Raw genomic sequence first — 25,425 nt, 5'->3', positions numbered from 1 at the left:
AAACACGGCGCTGTCTGCTGCCGGCCGGTCGTGTGAGCCTCCGAATTTAGGGAGCAGCTTCTGCAGCACCCCTGAGCGCTGCGCTGCCCGTGCTGCAGCTCCCAGTGGAGCTCCCTGCTCATGACCAGGTCTGTGCGAGGCTGCAGCCTTCAGCCTCCCTCGAGCAGTTCAAAACAAAAAGAACCCGAAAACCAAAGAGTATCTATAGACTCATAACACCATTTTATTGTATCATCTCCACTATTTTGATGCTCCCTCCCCACCCCATCTTTAAAAATCTTTTAAAATTCTACTTTTTTTTTTTCTGCACAAAATTACTTCATTAATTAAAAGACAAAATAATACAGAACATAAATACATATTTAACAGATTAAAAAAAAAAACACAAAACACTTTAAGCTTCAAAAAAAAAAAAAAAAAAAAAAAAAAAAAAAAAAAAAAACCAAAACAAAATGTTAATTACAGCCAAACCTTGCTTAGAAGAACTCTCGACTACAAAACAAACACTTCAGACATGTAATTGGTTGGTCCCACCACACTCGCTTGTTCCCACAAGATTGTTACGCAGAATCGCTGGGGTTTTGCTTTCCATACGCCTTGGTCCGGGTGAGTTCTTGCCCTCAAGGTTGGTCCATCTCCCACATTGCAATAGACCCTGAAAGTCTCCAACGTCTCTTCCTTTCCCCCCCCACCCCCCCACCCACCCCATTTTGCACTTGTCAGCTTCCACAATGAGCAAGTTCAGTCCTCACAGAGGAGTCGAATGGTTTTGTCCTTCATTTATTCAAAAGGAATCACCAGTCCTTTTCAGTATTTCTTTTTAACTCTTCTTTTTTTTTTTTTTTTTATTTTATTTTTAATTTTATTAATTAAAGAAAAATAGAGCTCTGTCCTTTTGGAGAGTTTCAAAGCAAGGGGACACCCAGTCGCAACGAGCAGAGTTCCCAGCGGCTCAGGAGGCACTTGGGAAACAATCGCGGCACTCCACGTTCTTCCTCTTCGTTCCTTCATTAGTGCATACGTCGGGGAAGCCCTGGGGGGGCTCCACGCATCCTTTTTAAGGCCTTGTCAGGGTTGTGTAGACCGGCTGGTCCCAGTTAGCGGTGGGGCTGTGGGCCGGCGGGATGGACAAGCCGTTGAGGATGGGTGTCGCGTAGGGACGCCGTGAGGAGTGGAAGTAGGGGTACTGATAGATGCTGGAGGGGTAACCGGGATAGGGGTTGTAGTAGTTGGAGCTCTGCAGGTCCGTGTAGTCGCACTGGGAGCTGGAGAAGGAGGCGGCAGCTGTGGCGGTGGAGGCGGTGGTGGCACAGGCCTGGGTGCTGTAGGAACCGTAGTCGGAATGTGCAGGGGAGCCGTGGGACTGGTCGCTGTAGTGACTGGGGCTCAGCTGCTCCGTTTTGATGTGCGGCCTTTGCTGGCCTGAATCAGCCGACGACGGCGATGCCGAGGCCGGGCTCTTGTGAGTCCACACCTGGCCAGCCCCGCCGGCGCCTGCTGCCGAGTGGGAGTAGGACGTGCTGTAGGAGCCAGCACTGGGGCCGTGGTCAGCTGGCATGGCGGTATGGCCATTGAGCGGCAGGTACTGGTCAAACTCGTGCACATCGAAGGTCTCCATGTTGTTGATGACCTCGCTGCTCAGCTCTGAGATGTCCACATTGCTGAAGTCAATGTTCTGGCGGCCGCTTTCCACGAGGCGGCGGCCCTCGTGCTTCAGCTCTTGCTTGCTGCCGTGGTGCAGGTCGGTTTTAGGGGTTGTGGGTGGTGTGGGTGGCCCATGGGGCTGGCCTGGGGATGAAGGGACAGGAAAGTTTTAAGGAGAGAAACCACAAAACATCTCTCAAGGAAGCCGAGAACCACATGTTTCTCCCCGTCCATAATGCAAAAGGAGAAGGGGCAACTTTAAAATAGAGCCCCGTGTTGGAGGTGGCTGATGTTTCCCCTCACTCCCCATTATTTCCTCAATTTGGGATACAGTGCTCACAGAGCCAACAGTTCATAGCAAGAAGCACAACCCAATGAGTGCTGCATCCCTGCAGGGTCACCCTCACAGCAGAAGGACCCCTCTACACAGATGGCCTGAGGCCAGCGTGGCTCCCCCAGAGCAGAGATGCTGTTCCAGCCATGAGGGAAGGGGCCGGGTCCCAGCCAGGCTGGGCAAGAGCGCAGACACGCCTGCAGCCGCAGGACGTTCGCAATCCTCCTGGAATCTGTCAACACGTACCCTGTGCCAATTCACAGCACTGCGAGAAATGGGGAGCTTCAGGGGGCACCGCTCCCCCAGGCACCCTTCAGGTGACCAATGCATTATTAACCCGTACTGTCACAATTAATTCCCCTCTCTAGACACAAAATCTGAGTCATTTTTTGCACTTCATGCATTTCCAGTTGCATTTAGTAACTAAATGCATGGCCACACTCACAACCTGATACAAAAACCACAGCTCTTAGAGCAACGGCTCTGCTTCTGGACGCCCCTCAGTCCCACACTGCACAGGCTCTGAGCATGCAGACGGGCTTGTGCCCACTGGCAGGTTCAAGTCACAAAGCAACACCCCCACAACGAGCAGTTCTCAGCCCCCCAGGACCCTTTACCTGTGTGCTCGCCATGGTGGTGGCCATCAGCCATGCCCCCCAGCCCGCTGTCAGCCTTGTAGATCTGGGTGCCGGCGTGGTGGCTGAGCTCAGCCCCGGAGTCAGAGTCGCTCTGCCCAGCTTTCACGCTTTTCCTCCTCCGGGGCTGGTATTTATAATCCGGGTGATCCTTTTTGTGCTGGACCCTGAGCCGCTCAGCTTCTTCCACAAAGGGACGTTTCTCATTTTCACTTAACAAACTGGTTTGGGATTGATTTTTTTTTTTTTTTTTTTTTAAATAAGGAGGAAAAAGAAAAATCCAAAATTAATGTCTTTTCCTTATAAGTTTTCAGTTTATTTTCTGACTCACATCCACACTGCAATGACCAAAGAGTTCAATACAAATTTGCCGTAGCAGCAAAAAAACAAAACCCTACTGCAAAAATCTGTTAAAATATCAGTTATAAAGGCAGAAAAAAGCACATCCTTACTGATATTGAAAATCAGACAAAATACCCCCCCATCCCATTTAAAAATGCCACTTTTCATCCCTTTGCCAAATATAATTCCCACAGTCACCCTACAAATGCCACCCCACCACCACGACCCGCAGTGCTGCCCACGTCCAGCTTTGTGTGGGGCTCACAAAGAGCTCCCAAAGGCAAAGCAATGGGATCCTTTCTCTTAAATCTTCCCCCGGCCCCAACCTTGCTTTGTACACTGCCGAGGAGCCCAAACAGGCAGCGGCAGTGCGGGTTTGGTGCAGCTGCAGCACACGGCCCAGCAAGAAAAGTTTGCATCAGTTGTGGTAATGGTGCTCATAGCGAGGGAAGTAAGAAAGCAGAGCGAAATTATAGCTAAAAATCGGCTTGTCTAGTTTTACAGATTGTTAGGCAGCAAGCGAGCCAGCCAGCAAAAAAAAAAAAGTACATGAAAAAAAGACATTGTAAAAGAAGCAGTAAGAAAATAAGCAGCATTTCTCGGGGGTGTAGGAAGCACTGGAAAGAACAGGAACGAGCAAGGGCTGAAGAGTCCGAAGCGCTCTGAGAACCGCTCCACGGGCAAAGACGGACAGGGAAAAAGAAGTTAAAGAAAGGGAAAATGTTAAAGAGAAAGAGAAAAAACAGCATGAAAGAAGCGGTGAGAGAGATGCGAAGCTGCGCGAACGGCAGCGAAGCCCCCGGAACGTCCCCGGCGGCGCGGAGATGCGCGGTGCGGACTCACCGCCAGAGCTTGCCCAGCGTCTTGCTGAGCTCGGCGTTGTGCAGGTGCGGGTATTGGTCGGCCAGCTTCCTGCGGGCGGCCTGCGCCCACACCATGAAGGCGTTCATGGGCCGCTTGACGTGCGGCTTCGCCTTGAGCGACCCGTTGCCGCGCACGGGCATAGGCACCAAGCTCCAGTCGTAGCCCTTCAGCACCTGCGAGACGGCGTCGCGGATGCAGGCGGGGAAGCGCTCGTCCACCTCGGCCGCATCCACCTTAGCGCCCAGCGGGGCGGCACCGGGGGGGCGCGGGGCGGGCGCGGGCGCGCAGCCCAGGCCCTCGGAGCCGGCGGGGGACAGCGGGGAGTCGGAGTCCGAGTCCACGTGGGACATGGAGCTGGTGGTGCCCGCGGGGCTGCACGGAGCCTCCAGCGCCTTGTCGTGCTCCTCGGTCATGTTGAGCATTTGGTGGCCGCGAGCGGGGCGGGATGGGGAAGAGGACGGGGGAGGCGAAAAGGGGGCGCGGGGCTGAGCCGCCCCGAGAAGAGCAGCGGTGCCGTGCAGCCCTCCGCAGGCTCCCAGAAGGCGAGGAAAAAAACCAAAACACAAATAAAAATACAAAAACTGAGCAGAATATGATTTCAAGAAAAGGAAAAAGGCACAAAGGCAGCAAAATCAGCCCAAAAGAAAAAAAAAAAAAGAAAAAAAAAAGCACTCAAACTCTCGCTCCGCAGTCCCGGCGCCCCGCACCGCTCCCTTCGTCCGCTGCCGCGCTCCACATCCAGTGCAAAACGCGGCCCCCGGCAACGGGCGCCTTTAAGGCGCGGGAGTGAGGCTCCGCCCCCAGCGCCGCTCCCGATTGGCGGAGAGGGCGGGGCTCATTTCCATACGGGGCGGTGCGTGCGGTGCGGGGCAGCGCGGCTCTCGCGCCGCGTTCCCGCCCGGAGTCTCCGCTGCCGCTCGGAGCGGTTCGGTTCGCCGCTCCGTTCTCTGCGCTGCGCGGCTGTAAGGCGCCGTGGACGCTCCGCTGTGCGGTACCGCTGGGGCTGATGGGGATTCCCGGCGGCGGGGCTGTGATTAAGCCCCGGCTGTGCGCAAAGGTCCTTTTATTCTGGGGGTAACGGGGTCTCGGTGCGGTTGGGGTGCACTGAATTTTTGCTCCCTGCCCTGTTTTGTAGCTGTTCGGTCGGTGGTTACCAGGAGAGGAACGCGGTGCTCCGTGCGTCCCGAGCCGCCCGGTGCCGCCCTGCCGTCCCGCTCCTCCCGCAGCCTCTGGGCCGAGTTCAGTGCGAGCGCTGCTTCCCCAGAACTCATTGGGAGCATTTGATTCTAATTAGCCGCGGAATCCAGCCCTGTAATTGGGGCTGGAAGAAAGCAGTGCTTCGAATTCCGCCTTTATTCCTTCCTCAGCTTCTCTTTCCCTCTGGAAAAATAGGATCAAGTATAAGATTTACAGGGAATAATAACACTTGTGCTCCAACAATGGGCAGTAGCAGCAATATGTGGCTGTGAGCATTGTTTGTTTCCTGCAATGTTTTCTCACCTTGAAATAAAGCGTGCGCTCTGAATTCAAAGTGCTTTCACTTGTGTGCGTGTGCCATGGTGTGCGCGTCTGTCCTATGGGAAAGTGGGTACATTTCAATGAAGTGCAAAGCGGGAATTTGTATTATTTAAAAACTCCCTCATTTCCTTATTAATGTCATTTCTCAAGATTTCAGCTTTCCGTTTCCAGAGCTGCAAAATGAATTACCTTTGGGCAAAGATTTTCTTTTTTAAACGTAAATTCACAAAACATCACTTAAAATAATGCTGCTTTAAAGCCTCCCAACACCATCTGTAGGGTAACCGTGTGAGCGAGGGGTGAGGGAAAGTCTCTTCCTACTCCAAAGCTCTTGGGGCTGTGGGTTTAGCAGTGCTGTAGGACACTCAGCAGAGCTCTTTATGTCAGCTGAGAAATGATGCCGGTCACTGTGGGGTCTTGTAGCTCCCTACTAAATTTGTTGCATGGTGTTTCTGTGAGTCAGGTAAATTGTATTTCATTCTTTGAATGAATGGCAGCTGAGCCAAAGAAATAATCACTGCTTTCAGTCCCTGATTGCAGTCAGCCTCTCCTGGCAGTGCCTCCCTGGGAAGATCCCATTGTCATTGTAGGGTTGGGAGGGCTCTGTGGGGTGAGGAATGGCAACTAGAGCTGTGCTCCCCTCATTGCTGCCCTCGGGCCCAGGTCATCCTGCAGCCCTGAGGAATGTGAGATCAGTGATGCTGCTTTTCTCCTCATTCACATCCTGCTGTCCTGCCTGGCTCCCCAGTGCTGCCTGGGGCAGTGAGATGCACCTCCTGGCCCGCATGCAAAAGCAGATAGGAGGAGAACATCAGGAACCGCTGCCTCTTATTCTGGAGATGGGTAGGAGAAGGGGAGAGCCAGGGATGGGCAGGGCCTGTTTCCTCACACCTGCTTTGGGGATCTTGCAGGTCCATATTTGGTGTGACGAAGAGTTGAGGATGTTTGCCCAGGGATGGGCAAAGGATGGAGCTGCAGGATGGGTCCTGCGGTGATTCCACACCATGTGTTGTTTTATCTGGGCTATCAGCTGGCTGGGAGGAGCACAGACATCTGAAAGGGAAGGGCACCAGGGGCTGAGACAAGGGGCAGGTACAGTCACGCTGCAGTTCCACTTCTGTAGAAGAACGTGTTTCTTCCTTGGTGATTTTGTTTGCTTGGTTCATGCCATATCCTGGTTGATACCCTTTGGCCTTTATCAGAAGAAAGGGGTTACTTCCTCAACCATGCCTATTAAACCAAGCCTCAGATGCCAAAGGAGAAACAGACTGCACAGTCTGCTTTGGGGAGCACTGAGGTTCACGTAATCCAGTGGGGGCTTAAACAGTGTGCTGAACAGGGCAGGTTTAGGGATGATTTGGGAGGGATAAATAAGCTTTTATTGACAGGGTGGCTACAGCAGGACTCCGTCAGGCACCTGCCAATATTGGCAGTGTTTCTTCATTTTTTGAGAAGTCTGACACTGATAAAGTTCCTGGCCAGCTCACACCAATGTTGCTCGGGATCAAGTAGTAAATCCCACATCTGTGTGTCTGGCTCCATCACACTGTCACTTGTCTCTGGGAACTCTCAGAGTCACTGTGGGGTGGAGGAACTCTGACCCCAGTCCTGGTTCCTCTGCAGCACATCTCCTGGTCCTGCATGGCAGTGTCCTGGCTGCAGGGCTGTCAGTGCCCCGTGAACACTGGGGAAGGGGCATTTCATCTCAGCATCAAAGAGGAGAATCATTTTCATAGGCGTTTTCAGAGCGTACAAGAACACACAATGGGAAATGCTCTGCAGCACTCATTCCCTCGCTGGGGGGTTGCAGCCAAAAGTGGGCTCTGTGGCTTAATCTGATCGAGTGGTGAGGTTATCACTTTTCAAAAATTGGCTACCTTTGAACTGCGAGCAGATTTTACATGGGAATTTCGAAGAGCAAATAAAAAGAACATTACAGGGAGAAGAAAAAACAATCCCTAATCAGATAAGAGTAACCTATGCATCGTGTTAAAATAAGCCTCTGACATCTGCAGGATTAATGCTCTGCCCAGAGGATACGGCATTTCAGAGGCAGCTCAGGGATTTCTGCAAAACAAAATTCAGTCATTTTCAGTACAGCTACTGATTTCTAACAGGGAGGAGAAGATGGGCTGTAGCTTTCAGTTAATTTCAATTAAAACAGCAGCAGAAGAGAGGAAAAGATTTGCTCTCAGAATGAACCACAGTATTGGGTCCAATCCTACAGTGCTTGCAAAGGCTCCAGCACAGACCGCTGTCTGCTCATACAAATCTAACACTGGATTTACATCGCTCAGCTGCTTGCTTGATCAGTTGTGGTCTGAAATCTGTCATCCATGCACATGAGTGAGCCATGCTGCTTTGGACAGTTTGGAAACCTAAGGAGTTGGCTCCATTTGGAGGATGAAAATGGACAGAAGTTTTTTGCAAATTTTACTTAACGCTTGGAGTATTCAGTCCCCAGCATTTATTTCTACAGCTCCCACCACCAGACTTAGCTTTGCTCTCAAAATTCTCAGTGTCACCTGCACAGCAGGAGTGGAAAACAACCGTGTGCTCCCATCAGAGTTCCTGCGTTCCAGACACGGTGCTCCCACTGCAGCAAGAACAAGTCTGTATTGTTACAGCCTCATCCAGAGCCCATTATTAGAGACGTTTCCACGGACTGCGAAGAGCTGGGGCTCGGGGCTTGCATCACAATGATTGGAAGCAAACCTGCACTCATTGCACAGCTGCTGCAGCTTGCTGAGAGCAGGGTGAAGAAAGAGGGGCTTAAATATTAGTTTAATATTAGTTTTTATTGCGTTAATGGGGCTCTGAGCTCATGCATCCCTTCTTTTTCTGGACAGCTGCAGGATAAACGTAATGCAGGAATGTGTCTCCTGGCAGCTCCTTTCCAACCCATGAACATTTACCTGGTGAGATGAAGAAACTCAGCACACCTGTGCCAGGCAGGGCTGCACTGACTTTCCCTTGCTGAAAAGGCACATGGAGAGGAGTGCATGGGAATCCCAAGTCCTTTTCTAGATTTCATCATGGCAGGAGATATCAGTAAAGAAATGAACCTCTTCTTAGGAAGGTTTCATTTCAAAGAGCGCTCTGTGAAAATCTTCACATGCCGCGTTTGGCCTGGAGAGGAATTTCTGCTAAAAGAAAATCAAAAAGCCCTCGCTGACAAATGCCTTTTTGATTATTAATTTTTAATATCCCAGTGGAAGATGTGAACTCGTGGCTCACATGGAGTTTTTGCCTTGCAGCGCTTGCAGCCACAGTCCTGGCAGCCAAGGACCCGGAGCTGAGGGCAATTACAAACCTGAACAAGTTTCTCTTTCGGTCTCAGAAAATGTGTGTAGGGTCTAAAACTGGGGGAAAGCAAAATATATGTCAAGGTATTATTTCTATCCAAATTTTAAAAGATACCATTAGCATAGCAAAATTTGCTGTAGAGCGATGAATGACACCACAATCAGATTGTAAAGGCCAGGTGATGCAGTGGCAAGAGGTTTGTTTTTTCCCGTTGCACGACGCAGACTGGATGGCATTTTTATTTTATTTCCTCAGAATAATGGAGAATGACAGTTTTATTACATATAATTACTGTGATTATTAATTGTTTGTCCTATGGTACCGCTTTGGAATCCCACTTCTGAATCAACACCTCCCCCCTCCCCTTGTTATAGACGCCATACAAATACCATAAGAAAAGAGTAATTCTTCCTCCAAAAATCCTTTTCAGTCCTAATCCTGCTAACCCTGGAGTTAAGGATTGGATTTCCACAGGGAAAGATCAGAGATTTAATGGAAAAAATATTACATCTGGAAAAATGTTAACTAGTAGAAGGAAGCTCCCAAATTCTTCGTGAGATCCCACCTCCCATTCAGCAGATGCAGCTGAACGCTCTGTGGGATTGCCTATTACTGTATTATACATAAGTGAATGTATGTTTTCTTTAGAGGAGTCCCCAAATGTTAATGCTTCTTTACAAAATAGTTATTTCTGCACACATTCACTCGCTCTGTTTTATTTAAACCCAATTCCTGGCAGCCAGAGGGGGAGAAAGTCTGGACCTGAATGAACACAGAGTAATTTAGGGTGCCAGGGACAGCAGGGCTGAGGTGCTGATGGGGACAGCTGCTGGGTGCTGTGACAGTAAATGCTTGTTTCTCTGACACTTTTGCAGCTGTTTGGAACACAGCAAAATAGGGTCGGGCGGGGGGACGTGGCGGCTCGCATTTTGTTGAATGAAGATCAGCATCAATGATGCCTCTGCGCTGCCTGCGGGCCTGACATTTATGAATCGCTTTCCCTTTGAGACGCAGAGCCTGGCTCTTAAATATCTCGTTTGTGTTACTTGCTGGGTTCTTACATTGTTTTCTTTTCTGATACTTTTGTTCGAGAAGAGGGAAAGCCAACAAAAATTACAACATGAAAATGAAAGCTGACAACAAAAAAAGTGAGCAGAAAACCAAACACAAGACAACACCGCACACAAAGCTGGGCACCAACATGAACTGTGGAACAGAGGGAAGGTAATTCAGCATTCTAATCCACCATTTTATGGCACGTTTTCCTTTACAGCTTGATCCATCTTCCAGTAGGGCTAAAGGAAGGCTCCTACGGCCTTTTATGAGTGCTGGATCGGTCCCTTAGAGTAACAACACATTAATGCAATTTAATATACTTAAAACCTTGCAGCTCGTATCGTTGCAAGGCACCATTGGCACGCTGCTGTCTCAGCCTGGGCTGCAGAGCTCAGGGCAATCCCTCGCCATGAAAACCGATCAAGTTCCGCGTCCCCAGCTCCAATTATTCTCTTTTTGCTAAATCTGTAGCCTAAGCCTTCCACTTTTCCTCAGCAATTTCCTCAATTATCCAGTTTGTTTTACAGACATTGCCACTTAACGTGGAATTTGCTGTAAAAGTTTCATACAGACCCCACAAAGGAAACCATTCGCTTCCATCTCCTCACATCTATCTAGCCAAACCTCATGGCTAATCCAAAGGGAGAGCAAAACTGCAGTCCACCCGCAGCCCTTAACAAATAACTTATTTTTCTTTGCCTATACAATGCACCATTATGTCGTGCTTGTGTTTTTTTCTATTTTTTTTTTCCTTCTGACAGAACAATGCAAGCAGCGGTGATGGGAAACTGGAAAAACAAAAGAGGCATTTATAAGGGATGGGTGCACAGTCTGAGAAGCACTGCATAGCGTCACACCTGATAACAGATACTTTCTCAGAGCACACGGCTCAGCAATGCGCTGTTTATTTGGATGGGATGCGCTTCTGAAACCTTCTAATCGGCGGCCGGGGACACTGTACTGAAACGTGGTTTGGTTAAAAACAATATCCACGGCTGAACACGGGGTCAAGCGTTTGATGGCTATAGTCATAAAATCGGTGTGGAGATGTGGCTCTTGAGGACTGGGCACAGTGGGATGGGTTGGACTCGGGGATCAGAGAGGGCTTTTCTTACTGCAATGGTTCTACGAGCGATTCCCGGCTCCCCGGAGACCCGCAGCCAAACCCGAACGGCAGCGGCCGCGCCGAGGGGCTGCTTCCCGCCCGCCGCCCTGCCCGGCCCGCGGGGGGCGGCCGCACGCATGCTCGCTGCGGGTCCCGACATGGCGGCGCCCAGCGCGGCGCTGAGGCAGCGGCGGGCGGCGGCGGCGGGCGGCAGCGGCGCCCCCGAGACTCCGGGGCGGGCGGCGGGCCCGGAGTCGGCGGGCGGCGGGGTCGGGCCGCCGCTGTCGCCGGGTACCTTCTGGCTCACCCGCATCGTGCTGCTGCGCGCCGTCGCGCTGCTGTACCGTGAGTGTCCGGGCGCTGCCGCCGCGCCGCGTTCTCTCTCCCGGGAGCGGGTGGGGGACGGCCCGGCGCTGCGGGCGGCCCGGCTCGCTGCCAGCAGAACCGCGGGAATTCCTGAGGGTTTGGGGCTTCTCGTGGTTCTGAGAGCTGCCGGGGGTCGGGTGGGGCGCTGTGAAGGTCTGCGGGACCCATCGCAGTCCGCTGGGTGGGTGCGGAACGGGGCCGTGCGGTGCGGAACTCGCACTCAGCCCGAGCAGAGCGCGGGGCGGGCAGCGCTCAGCCCCACCTCAGCGCCGGTTGTTCACGGGGCGTCGGGGTGCGGGTTTGTGTTCGAAGCCCGAGGGGTGAGTGAAGCGTGTAGGATGCTGGGGGGAAATCCTTCGCTCAGAAGGCGATGGGTGCCCCATCCTTGGAGGTGCTCGAGGCTGCAGATGGGCCCTGGGCAGCCTGAGCCGGTGGGCAGCCAGCCTGTGGCCGCAGTGGGGCTGTGAGGACCCTTCCAACCCAACCGTGGTGTGATTCCATGGGGGTTATGGGAGAGCTGCTTGTTTTCAGTTCCGCTTCTTGTGCCCAAATGTGGGACGAGGCCCTGATGCCCAGTGAGCAGCACTGGTGGCTGGGTGGGCTCGGGGTGGTTTGGGGGCTCCTGTCTCACTGAGGAAGGGGTGCCCCAAAGCCAACACCTGTCCTCACAGCTGGGTCTGGCCATCCTCAACACGTATTGTGAGGCAGTGGTGCAAGAGGAGCTCCTCAGCTCATCAGAAGAACTTGAAGCAAAGGAGCTTCTGCATGTAGGATCAGAAAAAGACCACATCTGGGCCCTGTGCAACCTACTGTAGGGCACCTGCTTTAGCAGAGGATTGGGCTACATGGTCCCCAGAGATCCCTTCCAACTGCAGTGATTCTGTGATGTCCCCTCCGATCCAAGAATTGCCAGTAACTTGAAATGGTGAAACTAGTTTCCGACTCAGCTGTACACATTTGGCTCTTGTTTTGGCAAGTTATACCAAGAGCTCAGAGCCTGCTACCGCTCTGCTGAAAAAATATTCGCAGTGAAACCTAAACTGACATGTAACACACTATGTTACAAATTCTAAACTTGCCCCAGATTTGTCCACAAAATCGTTAGGATTTGTAGGCTGCCAGCCTGCTTAGATTATTTTGCATCAAAACCATGCAGAAGTTGTAGTTTTGTATGGTTTTGACACGTGCTCTGTTTCTAGTTTGGTTTCAGCTCTCGGTGAAATGCGGGGTTATGACTCTTTCAGTCAAAATGAAAGCGATTCTGATATTCCCGTGTGTAAATCCAGACTGCTGAGTTTCCCATAGCTCAGTTTGCAGTTCTTATGAAAAACTGATCAGCGTTCTCTGCTGTGTGTTCTGCAGGGGCTGCTGCTTTCAGATCGTGGATTTGGGGTTATAAATACATCACATCCTGGAACAAATGCTGCCCTGTAGGCTGGTGGTGTGTTGGATGGGAAGGGAGCAGGCAGGGGGTGAAGAGCCAGGAGATGGCAAGGAGCATGTTAGAGGAATGGAGTGTTCAGGTGAATGGGAGACCTCACCTGGGACAACTGAAGTGCTGAGAGGTGGAGAGCAAGCATTGGTTTTAGGGTGATAGGAGCTACAGCGTGGAAAAAAGGAGAGGGGAAAAATGAAAGTGAGAAAATGAAGCTGAGATGGAAGGCTACTGACTGAAAGCACAGCGAGCAAATAGAGGCAGAGGAACTGGGTTTCTTTTTTCTGGAGGAGAAAAGTGGGAATGCCTGGGGTGGTGAGACATGATCCCCTAGTGCTTCCACAACGCAGAGTGTTGAGATCCTTTAGAGAGGTGCTGTCAGAAGAAGAATTTCAGGTGCCAGAAGTGGAGGCTGGCAGGAACAGGGTAGGAGTCTGTCCTTTGTGATGGGAGAGGAGTGATGTCCTTTGTGATGGGAAAAGAGAAGTTACCTGCAAGTTATGAAACTTCTGTTTGTTTGCAGTCAGGTAACATTAAGTTTTGCTGTTTGTCCAGGTTGAATAACAGCCAGCTGACCCAAAGTCAGGTGTGTGAGCAGGTTTGAGACAGGTCTGATTCCAGCTCTGGTTGTCCCCAGCATTGCTGGGACACCAGCTCTGATCTCAGTGTGGGGGAGATGCTGTGCTGAAACGTTTGTGGGGAGGAAACTGATTGCTATGTCTGAGAGAGAACTTGCCATCAGGCAGATTCCTCTGTCAGAGGCTGCAGAGCTGTGGCATGGCTGTGGTGGGATGCTCTCGAGGGAAGGTGGGTTGCCTTTTGATCTTTCCTGTGAGCTTGGCTTTAGAAACAGCAGAAAACAATTTTAAGCCCCTGTGCCAAGCACCTCTTCAAGTCTCTCTTTTGAAGATGGAACCATTTACTCTGACAGATTATTTTTTCTCAGACATGGCAATCCTGTGCACACCGAGACTCAGACTTGCTGAGGAAACGGCTGATGGCGTTGTGACAGTTTGACATTCCTCACTTGTGGGATGTTTTTCCCCTTCTTTCATTTCACCTTTTTAGATGTAACCCTTTCATTCCTGCTGCGTTCAGGAACAAAACCTTCAGGGAAGAAGGGAGAGTTTTGCAGTAAACTATTGGGGAAAGTGGTCACCCCTGTCGATTGCAGCTCCTGTTAATTAGTGGAGCTGGGAGCTCATTATGCCTGGTGAGTGCAAAGGGAAGGGTGAGAGAGTGAAGGACCCTGAGGATTAGTAGAGAGAAGCATGATTTGATGTGCACAGTGATGTGGAGGTGACAGGTCTCCATATCATCCTTGGTGCTTCTGCCCTCCCTCCTTTTGGCTGTACAAGGGCACTCCTGAGCCTGCTGAGTTGCCTGCTGCAAGTCAGACGCCTTCTCTTTGGATCTTCATCTCTGGAAGGAGGACAGGCAGAGCTAGGCAGGTATGAAGTGTCCTGTGTGTACTCCCTTTGGTTATAACAGCTCTCCTCTTCATTTTTTTTTTTAATTTGAAGGGGGTTTCCAGAAGCATCCAGGGCCTGGGAAGTCCCTGGCAAGGAGTCTGCTTGGGAGGCAGGTTGGAGGTGGGAAGGTGGAAAGGATCTGATTCGTGGAGGCTGGTGAGCAAACCCACCTGCTGCTCAGGGATGGGAAGTAAGGGCAAGATGGCTCTGAGCTGAATGTGCTTAAAGGCTTGCTCTTGGCATTAGGGTAGGCCATTGGGGTTCTCCAAGCTGAGCAGTAAGGTAAATAAAGCACCTGTCCATGCAGTTCTGTTTTGAATAGTAACTTCAAGGGTGTATTTGTAATTTGGGTGATGTAAGCTCTTACAGCTGACAGCCCTCACAGGTGTGTTGATAGCTGGGAGCTCTTTCTCCACTTCAAGTAAATATAGGCAGACTCGGTGGCAAAACACTTCTGGAGGAGGAGTGGGAAGTAAAGCAGGCTCCAGCCTGGGACATTGGGGAGAACTATTCTGTAGGTCCTGTGCTGTGCCATGCTGCCCAGATCCCTCTCCTTGATTCTGTAGAGGCATCTTTATATGGCGCTGGTGCTGCTCTCTCTGACTTCCACTATTAACACCTATCTTCCATGGCTAATTACAGTCTGTAATTCATGGGACAGAGGCTTGGAGAAGCGCAGTTTTGACTTCTGAAGCCTTTTCATTGTGGTCTTGTGCTTCGTGTATGTTCCCTATCGCAGGGATAAGTACACAAAGCCTTTGAGGTGCTGGTGGAAGTGCTGTTACAAGTAAAGAGCTGGTCCCAAAGCTTCTGACAACAAATGTGTGTTATTTCTCCCTTTGCCCTCTTTCTAAATCATTTTAAGTGCCCTTTTTTTGGATGATTACCGTCATCAGATTGCAGATGTAGAAGTTTTCAGTAATTAGATACCACCCTTCCCAATTTCAGCTTTGCTTTGTGGAGCGCTTTGAAATAAAAGCTAGTATGTAAATACAGTTTATCTTCCTTCTCCTCATGTATTGTTTAATAGTAGCATTTTCTTTCCCCAGAGCCAGGCTACGGGAGATTTGTGCTGCTTCTTCCCAGCTCTGAAATCCAAAGCCTTCCTGGGGGAGTTGGGCTTCCTGTGGGCTCCTGGCTCTCCCCGGTGTCCTTCCTCCCCTCTCTCTGCCATCTCCTTTGCTTTCCCCTGCTCTTCCCTCAGTTATTTTAAAAGGCTCCCAGTAGCTTTCCAACAACCTTCTCACTATTGTGGTACATCTTCTGATGCCTTTTTTCCCCGAAAGGTTTTATTTTGGTGTGGTGCTTGTTAGCAAGGCTGCACAGCAGAGGCAGTGTGTTAGTGCTGTGTCTACTAGTGAGCTCTGTGCCTCTTGTTTAACTCTGCACAGGACCAAGTTTGCACTGTAGGAAAGTGAATGGACAGAAAGCAGTGTTAATTTGAGGGAAATGATAGCAAGAAGTGGGAAGGAGTGAGCTTGCCTCCCAGGAACAGCAGAGATGAGCTGCTCTGGAGCAGACGCATCTTCTCAGAGCTGGAGGCCACACTGCTGCCTGCATGGCATTGAGCGAGGGTCAGGTGAGAGAAGTTCATAGCAGTGCCACAGCCTTTTGTATTTGCTTTCACGCTATTTCAATGAGACAATGGAGAGATAGGCACTTAAAAAGTCCCCATGCACAGCCACCCCAAAGTCCTTTGCTTTGCGGCCAATGACAGTGGAACAAAACAATGCTGAGAAGGGGCTGGTTGTGTTTACTGTGGCTGTAGGGCTGTGGGATGAAAAGGGGCTGCTCAACTTCATTATGGCTTTTTGCTTATTGCTAGAGGTTCTTGCTTTTGTATTACAGAGTTTTGCCAGGGAATTTGTCAATTGAAAACTAATGGTAATTAGGAAACCGTGAACATTCTGCTCCTTTTTCTTGTCAGCAGTACAACTTCCATTTGCCAGCATAGGGCTTTTTTTGAATGCCCGGTTGGGTCAAAGGTGCAACTGATACATAGCTCCAGGCAGGTTTTTCTTGTGTGCGTAAGGTAGTTTGGTTTTCATGCAAAGCTCAGTGCTTTTGGTTCATTTCTTCTTGTGGTTTGGGCTTGAAGTAAAAGTTGAGACTTCTTTTAATGAGGGGGAGAGAAAGCCATATGACCGGAAAGTCTTAGGTTTCACATCTTTAAATCTTCACAGAGCATGAAGAATGGGATTCTCTCATTCTCCTACCATGACAGGCTGAGCCTGGACCGGGGGAAAGGAACTGAGGTGACAGGGCAATGTGGACAGACCAAATCCTTTCAGATGGGTGATTCCTGCGCTGCATGCTCCAGTTGTGTTTATCGGTAGCATGTGGGTTTGAACAAGGAACGCCTTCATGTGGGGGAGAGAGGAGCACAGAAGGAGAAGGTGGAGGGGGAGCTAATGGAAAAGTACAGTCAGGCACCTTCTGAGGTGAGGATAAGTAGTGAAGGTCTATTAGCAGCTGGTGACAATTTACATGCATTACTTATGTGAAGATCAGCTGGCAGCAGGTAGAGGAGCGTGTTCCCATGTGAGCTGTCAGAGGCTCCTGAGTGGGAGGGAGCATGGGAGTCTGTGAAGCAGAGGGTTCTCCAATCTGCAAAGAAGTCAGGCAGGGTGCTTTGGGAGAAAGAAGAGACGGGCATGGGATGAAGATGCCCAAATCGAGGCAGTGTTGGTAAGGAGGGAAAAAAAATAAGTCCGTGCAGTGAGCAGCAACGTTGATGGGAAAGATGATGGAGCTTTATTCTGAATTCGGAGAATGTGGGATGTGTTCAGCTGTGCTCGGAGCCTGCAGGAGAAAGCCCTGCCTTGGGAGCCCTCCCAAAACCTTGTGTCGTTCCCAGCAGTGGTGTGGGGAAGGATGGCTGTGTCAGGGCAGCAGTTAACCTTGCCCCCGTGCCCCGGCCGTGCAGCAGGTGTGCCAGCAGGAGCCCCAGGTGGAAATAAACTCCCTTGACCATGTTTACCTGGAGGGAGTAGGAGGATGGGGAGTGGAAAACCCCCAAACACAAGGCCAAAGGGGAGAGGCTTCAGAATAGGGGCTAAGGAAGAGGAACAAAAGCACAGGCTCTGGGGGCAAAAGGGACTTTTTGTCTGAGTAAGCCAGAATCAAAGGGCTGGTGCTAATGGGATTTAGCTATGAAGTCATTAGATGCAAAATGTCATCAGTGCAGCAAATAATTGGTGTTCTGAGGGGAAGCCACTTCGGAGCCCAGTCTGGTGCAGCCTTTAGATGTGCAGTTTGTGCCAACCTATAATGCAGTCTTGTCTGCTTTCAGACTGCAGTATTTTGTACATACAATGTGTACTTTGAATGCTATAGTTTGTTTTTCCTAAATTACCCTTTCCTTGTTTATCTTGCATGCTGCACAGGGGTCTAATTTAGATTTTTCTTTTTAAACTGCTTAGCAGTTCTGGGTTGGGGCAGCAGTTCTGGAGCGTTCAGTGGTGTGGAGTTTGTGATGTAGTTGGTCTTAATTTTTTTATTTACTTATTTTTTAACTCCACATGGAAGATAAAGTTGTTTGAGGATCAAAAGCATTATGTTCCCACTGGCTTGGTGTGATAGGCTCTCTGATTATGCAGAAATCAGAAAGAAGTATTGGTAGAAAAAACGAGTTCTCTAACATATAAAATATGTGCTTTGTTGTTCTAAACTGATTCTTTAATGCAGGCTTTTTTTTTTTTTTTCTTGTCAGTAACAGAATAAAATATTCTGTGAGTCTTTATCCACTTGTGAGGTCCTTCTAAAAGATGGGCAGAAGGCACAACCACTGACACCCCGACATGATTGCGTTCACACTTGGATTCAGGACCCGTTGGCATCAGTGGGAACCTTCCCAGGGACCTCAGGGATGCTGGGTTGTGTCTTGGTGGCTTTAAAACGAGGACAAAATACACGGCGTGTGCAAAGAGATGGAGCAAGCAGATGGATTAACTGAACTGGAGACTGTGCTGTGTGTCTGGGGGCAGTGGGACGTTTGTTTTTGCTCCCTGAGGTTGCAGGTCTGACTTTGGGAAATGGGGATTCAGGCCTGAACTTGGGATTCAGTTTCACACAACGTTTCTGCCGGCGTTCCCAGAGAGAGCAACCAGATGAGCACCCAAATCCTTGTGTGCCGAATGCCAGCGTGCAGATAAGGAAGGAAATGGATTTGATCATTAACAAAAGGGGAGCGGGGGGGGGGGGGAACCAACTGGCATTTTGCAAGACCTCAGCTATTGCTGCGTGTGACATGGCTGCTGTTTGGTTTGTGTTTGTGACAAGGGTGAGTGAGCTGCTGGGAGCAAAACGCATGGAGCTTAATCAGGAAATGTTGGCCTTCATATTTATTTTTTTTTTTTTTTCTGAGAAATGGAGATTACTGCATTTGTGAACTGCAAATTGGTAACTGGAGGAGATTCCTAAAATATGAGATAATCCCTTGAAGCTGACCAACTTTCTCTGTAGAACATCAAATTCTAGGTCTACAATCTGTAATTAAATTGCTTGTGTGCTGTTAAAAAAAAGCATCTGGCTGTTCTAAGATTGTCCAGTGTGAGAGTGTAGATATGAAACATGGGAGAGCTGCAGCAACTTGTAAAAATAGTAGCAGTTTAGAGGATGGGAAAATATTAAGCCTCTGTATTTCCAGCCTACCAGATCCAGAAGGTCAACCCATATCATAACTGCCATCTTCTGCAGTTGCAGTGCTTAACCGTGGCGCTGCTGGATGAATGATGGCGTGTTTTGGTCTCATTAGCAGTATTGTGAAATATTAAGTGTATTCAGCATGAGGACAAATTCCACTGCTTGATAGGTGCGCAGATAATGCTTTATAAAAATGGGAAGTAGGCTGTCCACTGAAATCAAAACACTGCAGATAAAATCTGCTTCTGCCGTGGGCTGTGTGTACTGGACAGGGCATGTAGAGTAAATCAGCAGAGCCAGCATCCATGGTGGAGCTGTGACACTGCAACGTATTTGGTGAAACTGAAATAAAAAGGGTCAGAAGGTGCAGCTGTCTCTGCTGCTGCATAGGAACTGTGTGCATCCATCTGGCTGCTTAAACTGTGCTCCCCAGTATCTGTGCTGAGGGCTTCCTGGTGTATCCCACACAAGCATTGTTTTGTGGGAAGCTAATTCCCTCTGAAGGTCTTGAAATTAATGCATTACTTTCACTCTGCATCTGCAATGCAATTAAGCTGTTTTCCTCATCTGCACTGGGAGATGAATAGCGTATGTGAGTAACCGGGGGTCACGCTGAGTCCAGCAGTTGGGCTGAGCCTCCTGTTTGTTGGTGGGTCAGGTCCCTTGGCTGCAGGCAGCTTTTCCCAAAGTGTGTTACTGAGTTTGCCTGTGGCAAATGGCACATCCCTTGCAGCAGTTGGGGAGAGAATTATCTCAAAACAGATGCTGTGCCATTTCCTGGTGTAAAGCGTAGATGGAATTCCTCTGCCTTTTACATCATGCTAAATAGAAATGGCTGTGTTGTGTTGTAGTGGAGAGGAGGACGTGTAACAAATTCCTTCCCAGGACATGAATATACTTCTGTAGATCTGATTTCTAATATTTTTTTTTCTCCTCGTTTTCTCTCTAGTTGTGGCCTTCCTGGTGGCGTACCATCAAAACAAGCAGCTGATAGGAGAGAAAGGCCTGCTCCCATGTAAGCTATACCTGCAGAATGTCAAAAAGTATTTCAAAGGGAAGATAAACCTAGATGCCCTCAGCTATGCCCCGACAATCATCTGGTTTCTGGACTGGTCAGATATGGACAGCATCTTGGACTACATCTCCATGCTTGGTCTGGTGATTTCAGCCTTTATATTGATAACTGGATGTGCAAACATGGTCCTCATGGCTGTCCTGTGGATCCTCTACCTCTCATTGGTCAATGTTGGACAGATCTGGTAGGTTAACAATCTCTCTGCTTTGCTTTTCTCTGTAATTCCTTGCAGTTTATTGTCCCCATTGACTTTCTATTAGCATTTGAGGTTAGTCATCTGATCAGGAACGATGCATGTGAGAGAAGGAAGACATTGAGCAGAAATGAATTACAGGCATGTTCCTGCTCTCTTTCGCTCAGAAAATCAGTCCTGATTGCCAATGTTCTCTGTGAGAGAACTGGCTGCACAAAATACCGTGCTGCACGTTGTCTTTTGCAAGGGAATTCTCTTGAGATGGTTTATCAATTTTCAGTTTTATCCAGAGAGCTGGAGCACTCAAAATAAATATGCAGAACCTGTGGGAAAGAAAAAGGAAAGAAGAAGAAGGAGTGCACATTGCCTAGCTGCAGAGAAGGTCTATGGAGCAGATTTTGGTTTAAAGAAAAGCATGCTCCAGCCAGAGGAGGCGTTTCAGCTGGTCTTCATGCTTTTTTTAAGGCCTTAATTGCTGGCTAAAATAATGAGGTCTTGGGAAACCAAACTTCATTAATTCACCTCTTTAAGTACCCGCACCTCTGCTAGAGCAGAAGCAATAGGCAAACTTGGAGTAGCTGGAGGGCCCTGCCAAGAAGAGTGCCTGTACTGTTGGATGTGATCCAGCTGTGTCACTGCGATGTTCTGGCTCCACAGCATGTGACTGGACACCCTCATTATAGAAGGGATCAATGAATTTAATTTTAGGGATTTGTATGTGGTTGAGCAGCCCGGCGTCTTGTCCCATCCCATTCATTCCTATCCTACTCCCAGTGGTATGTAAGTGGGTGAACGATAACAGCTTCAGTTTTCTGAAAAGCTCTGTTTTCTGAGCTCTTAACTCAGCATGAACTTCAGACTGCGAAAGAAAGCCACAATTTGAAAAATAGTTTGGAGACAGTTTTCTGTTGCCCGTTTCCAAGTTACTCCAAGATTGCTTGCCTATTTTTCTAGATTCTCTACAGGGTGAGGATTCAAGCATCACCCTGCTCATTTCCACAGATACAGGATTCTGGGTGGGACAAATACCTGTCTATTGCCAACGTTATTCAAGTTGCAAGGTATGGATGGTGGACCTGCAGAGCTGTAGCAGGCTGAAGGTTTGATCTTGCCCTTCAGGAGCAGGCTAGCTAAGAACTTAGCTTTCTTAGTGCTCTTAAGGCACTCTGGAGCACTCAGTGTTCTGGTGTCATGGCTGTACAGTGGTGTAACTTCATTACAGTTTTCAAACAAAAAAGCACCCTGATTGGGGTGTGATCTCAGCTTCCTGTTGGGCAGGCATGTTCTGCACTGCCCCTCTGCTCCCTGTGGCTTTCCATGCTTGCAGCAGAGATGTGGACCTCCTCTCTTCAGGAGCTGGAGGGATGGCAGTGCTGCAGAACTCCCAAGGTTTGGCTAAAAGCAATCCAGTTATGCCTGTTTAAGTGACCACTCTGTTGTCTTCCAAGCCTGCACAGGGAAGAGCAGGGGGATGAGGGGAGCCTCTTTCATGGGGAGCTGAACCACCAGTAACCAGCAGACCGTGTCCAAATGCCTCTTCCTGGGGGGTTTTAAAGCTCACCACCCAGCTTTAGGTCTTGTTGCAGCTCTGAAGACAATGGGTTGACCAACAGGAATGCAAGAGAGGCCAGAGTTTGCATTCTATAGATGTTGTGGTCGAAAGGAATTGTCCGTTGATTTTTGAGATAAGGCTTTTTTATTATTTTTCTTTGTTTGCCTCATTCATACTTCAGATTTGGAATTTAAAAGTGACAATGACATGAGGGGGTTACTCCTGGTATCCAGCAATAACGCAGTGTGGGAAGGGGCTGGGTTCTTCTGGGGGAAGGGCTGAGAGGGAAAAGGGTGGGGGGGAAGTGCTGCCCCAATTTCTCTTAGTTGTGGCATTGAATGTATTAGACAGGAAATTAGGTTCATGTAAAGGGGTGGGAGAAAGGAATCAAAGCAACCCAGCGGTACAGTCCATTCTTTTGTGGTTACAGTTTTTCATTAGATCCTCTGAAGTGGGTCACTGGGTGATGTAAACCACATTATTGTTGTGCATGTAGTGTGACATTCAGTTCCCTGGAGAAGGGGTGCTGGCGGCTGGGTGCTTCCAGTGCAAGTGAAGGTGGGGAGAGGGAAAGGGGTGGGTTAAGTCTGTCCTTGGCACCCTGCAGAGGGTTTGATGGCACCTGGTGCAGGCTGGCAGTGCCTGAAGTCCTACAGACTTTGGGGTTGTGGGTAACAGTGCTAAGCTTGGTATTGGAGTAGCCTTGAAACTCTCTGTGTGGTTTTGATGGTATTACGTGGCCTGCTAACTTTGTCTTACAGGTCTGGGCAGGTTGAGAGGTTTTGATGAGGTGTGATTCTTCCCTGAATCATGTGGGAAAATTGCTTTGCCAGAAGAGTGGTGGAGTCACCATCCCTAAAGGTGTTCCAGAGCCATGGAGATGTGACACTGAGGGACGTGGTCAGTGGGTATGGTGGCATGGGGGTGAGGCTGGAGTTGGGAGCTTAGAGATCTTTTCCAGCCTCAGTGATTCTGTGGTCTATTGAAGACCACAGCAGCTTCATAAAGAAGGGGAAGGGATAGCATTGCCAGAATTTCCTGATAGCAATTATGAGACAGCTCAGTGAAGGTGTCTGAAATAAAGAAGCAGCTCCTCTCATGGCCCCATTATTGCATGGTTGGTTGTAGAGCTGCTCTGCAGGTGTGAGTGCTGCAAGCCGGCACTGCTGGGCACAGGCTGCGGGCTGCTCCTGTCCAGCCAACACTGGGAAAGCAGTTCAAGGATATACAGGAGGACAGGGAGGAAGAGTTCTCTTTAGGCCAGCGAGGAACAGTTTATTCTTTTTATCGCATTTTTTTTTTTCTGTTTTAATTTTAAATGTTTCTATTTGTTTTGGGCTGGAGGCTCCAGATGCCGGGCGCTGCTGAAGGATCAAGTCTTTCAACTGCTGCCCAGCTGGCTTGGGCTCAGAGTCAGAGGAAGCTTTAGAAGAGCAAACCGTCCCCTTTGGAAGGCCGGGCACGTCGCCTGCCTCCTGGTGCTGCTGCCTCTGAGCTGGGGGGGAGCAGAGCCTGCTGCAACTGCGCTGTAAGGGACCAGCTTGGGCCTTTGGGTGTGTTATAACACCTACTGATTTAAAAAACAGACAAAAAAAGCCAACCAACCAAAAAGAAAAGACAAAAAATCAGGATTTAAGGTCCAGGAGAAGAAAGATGCCTACCTAGATGGTGAAGGAGGTTAGTTGTTGACTGTGGGAAATGAGGTGTCTGGGGGGGAGAATGTGGTTCCTTGTGTCCCAGCACTGGGGGTCACATCCTTGGAGGCAATGGCAGGGTCAGGTCCAATTGCTGGGGAATGGAGCTGCCTCTCTGGATGGTGCCTGGTTCTTTCAGTGCAGGATGGATTTTAGAAGCTTGTGTATGCAGGGAAGGAAGCTGTTCTTGCAACAGGTTGGCATGAGATGTTTGTGATAGATTTCCCGTGATAAGGATTACTTTGGGAGCCTAAAAACGCTGAGAACTGGAGCCAAGGCTTTGTCCTGGTAAACTTGTCCAGTTCACAGTTGTATCCACCAAAGCACAGGTGAATTGTATGAATTAAGATGTACTTTGTGCTCAAAGCTAGGCCAACGTTTGGAGAAAATCATGTTAATTTTGGTACCTGTGAAATGCAGGACCAAGATTGCCAAATCTTAAAGTGAAGTGCACAGGGAACCTTTTGTAATTCTGAGCACACTGTTCCCACGCCAGCTGTGATATTCAGAGTCTTCTCAGACTAAATCTGGATGTATTCTCTGGCTGTGTAATGGTACAAAGTGTGTATCACAAGCTCAGTATGTCTGTTTTAAGATCCTGGATTTATTTCCCCCTCTGCCATTCTGAACTTTTGCTTTTGAGCTAGGAAGGGGTCATCGGGATTTCTAAACACTGAAATAGCACAAAAGAACATTTGAAGTCTGACCCACAGGTTGGATGAAATGCTTGATCACTGCATTGGTTTTCTTGCAGGCGTTGCAGGCTATTCCTAACTTCAGTAAAACAGCAACAACAAAAAGTGGTCCCTATTCAGCAATAATAGAAACTATTCAATGAATCTAGAGGTGCCTGTAAATGTTTTTATGGGAGCCTCTCATGCTTGTGTTTTGTTGTCTGCTAGTCCTGCTTGTCTGGGTTGAGTCCCTGGAAGAATGATAGAGCTCTGCAGGTTCGCTCTGAATGTCTTTGCTTTTCTCCGTTTCCTCCCTCCTTAACATGAATGTAATGGATTGTAGTAGATTTCAACAGGAATGGGAAAAGCTGTCCCTTCTTAAAAGTGCAAGTGTGTGTTGCAGGTGACCTCACAAAACCTCCATTTGTGGTTTTCTTCCCCATGGCTTCTGCTGCAGCCGCTGTCTGCAGGGATGGGCTGTGCAGAACAGGTCCTTTGTCAGGATGGGCTCTTGGGGAGAGGTGTTCTAGCAGAAGTTGAATCATTTTTCTACCAGAATAACTAATGCACTTCCAAAGTGAATTCATAATTCTGGAATAAAATCACTTTTATCCCACAGTAAGGTGTCTCCAGAGAGCTATTACATTTTCTTATATAAACAAACTCTTAAACTACTCTGCCACTGATCTCCTGTTCCTTCTTCTGTTCTTTCCTCTGCAAACCACTCCCCCAACTGACATTCAGATGTGGTTTGAAAACCCTTTCCTTTGCCATTGCCTTGCTTCACTGTACAAAACCTTGTCCACTGTTAGAGAGCGTTTGGCGGTACGGTGTGTAAGATGTGATACAAAAGCTGGAATTGTGGGGTTTTAAATCCTATTACCTTTTTTTCCCTTCGTAACTGAGATTCTGGTAGAGCTACAGGAGCTCGAGGGAATATGTTAAACAAGCCAATAAATAACATGTTGTAGCTTGAGGTGGCTACAGTGTTCTTTTCAGTGCCTTCTTCCCTTGTGGAATACCTTGGTTGAGCTACTGCTAACAGATATCTAGGATAAATTAATGCTATACAAGCTTTTTTTTTTTTTTTCCTGCAGTGAAAATGAATCTGAGCAGTGCTTCACCACTGCACAAAGCTAGAGCATGGTGGCAGGTCAGCTGAGCTGTGTGCAGGTGCCCTTTGAAGCCTGTGTGCCATGGTGGGTTCCAAGAAGTTGCAGATGCTTCCCTGCTTTCCTGGAGCACAGAGGAGAGGACAGGCACCTGTCTTTCTGGCCCCAGATGCCTGTTTTTCTTCATGTTTAGCTGACTGAGCATAATATTAATAGCCTTTGTCTTCTAATGTTAAATACTTAATGAAGGGACAGGTATACTGCAGGTCAGGAAAGCGTGTCTGTGAGGCATGTAATTTAATTGCAATTAAATTACCATCCTCAGAACTTCATTCACAATAGAGGAAGAAGAAAGACTTGTACGTCGTGGAGGTTTTGTGTTTTATAGGTCTCATTAAAAACCA

At 48.9% G+C, this 25,425-nt stretch overlaps 2 protein-coding genes across 2 annotated transcripts in view; one reads left to right on the top strand and one right to left on the bottom strand.

The window, feature by feature from the left end:
- Nucleotides 1-1,057: 1,057 nt before the first annotated feature.
- Nucleotides 1,058-4,241, bottom strand: SOX8 (SRY-box transcription factor 8; the record flags this gene model as incomplete). The annotated part of the gene is made up of 3 exons (XM_079542799.1): nt 1,058-1,788; nt 2,596-2,834; nt 3,799-4,241. The coding sequence occupies 3 exons, from the start codon at nt 4,239-4,241 to the stop codon at nt 1,058-1,060; spliced, it is 1,413 nt and encodes a 470-aa protein (XP_079398925.1).
- Nucleotides 4,242-10,941: 6,700 nt separating this feature from the next.
- The window catches only part of LMF1 (lipase maturation factor 1), a gene marked incomplete at its 5' end in the record, with an annotated part of 160,126 nt that continues 145,642 nt past the window's right edge, over nt 10,942-25,425 (top strand). The window contains 2 exons of the mRNA XM_079542668.1: nt 10,942-11,149; nt 19,671-19,980. Coding sequence (XP_079398794.1) covers nt 10,942-11,149; nt 19,671-19,980 — 518 coding nt within the window. The remainder of the gene's footprint in view (nt 11,150-19,670; nt 19,981-25,425) is intronic.

This window comes from Tetrao urogallus (genome assembly GCF_951394365.1).
Source record: "Tetrao urogallus genome assembly, chromosome: 15".
NCBI lineage: Eukaryota > Metazoa > Chordata > Aves > Galliformes > Phasianidae > Tetrao > Tetrao urogallus.
Note: the sequence above shows the minus strand (reverse complement) of the source record. Positions and strands in the feature narration are given on the sequence as shown.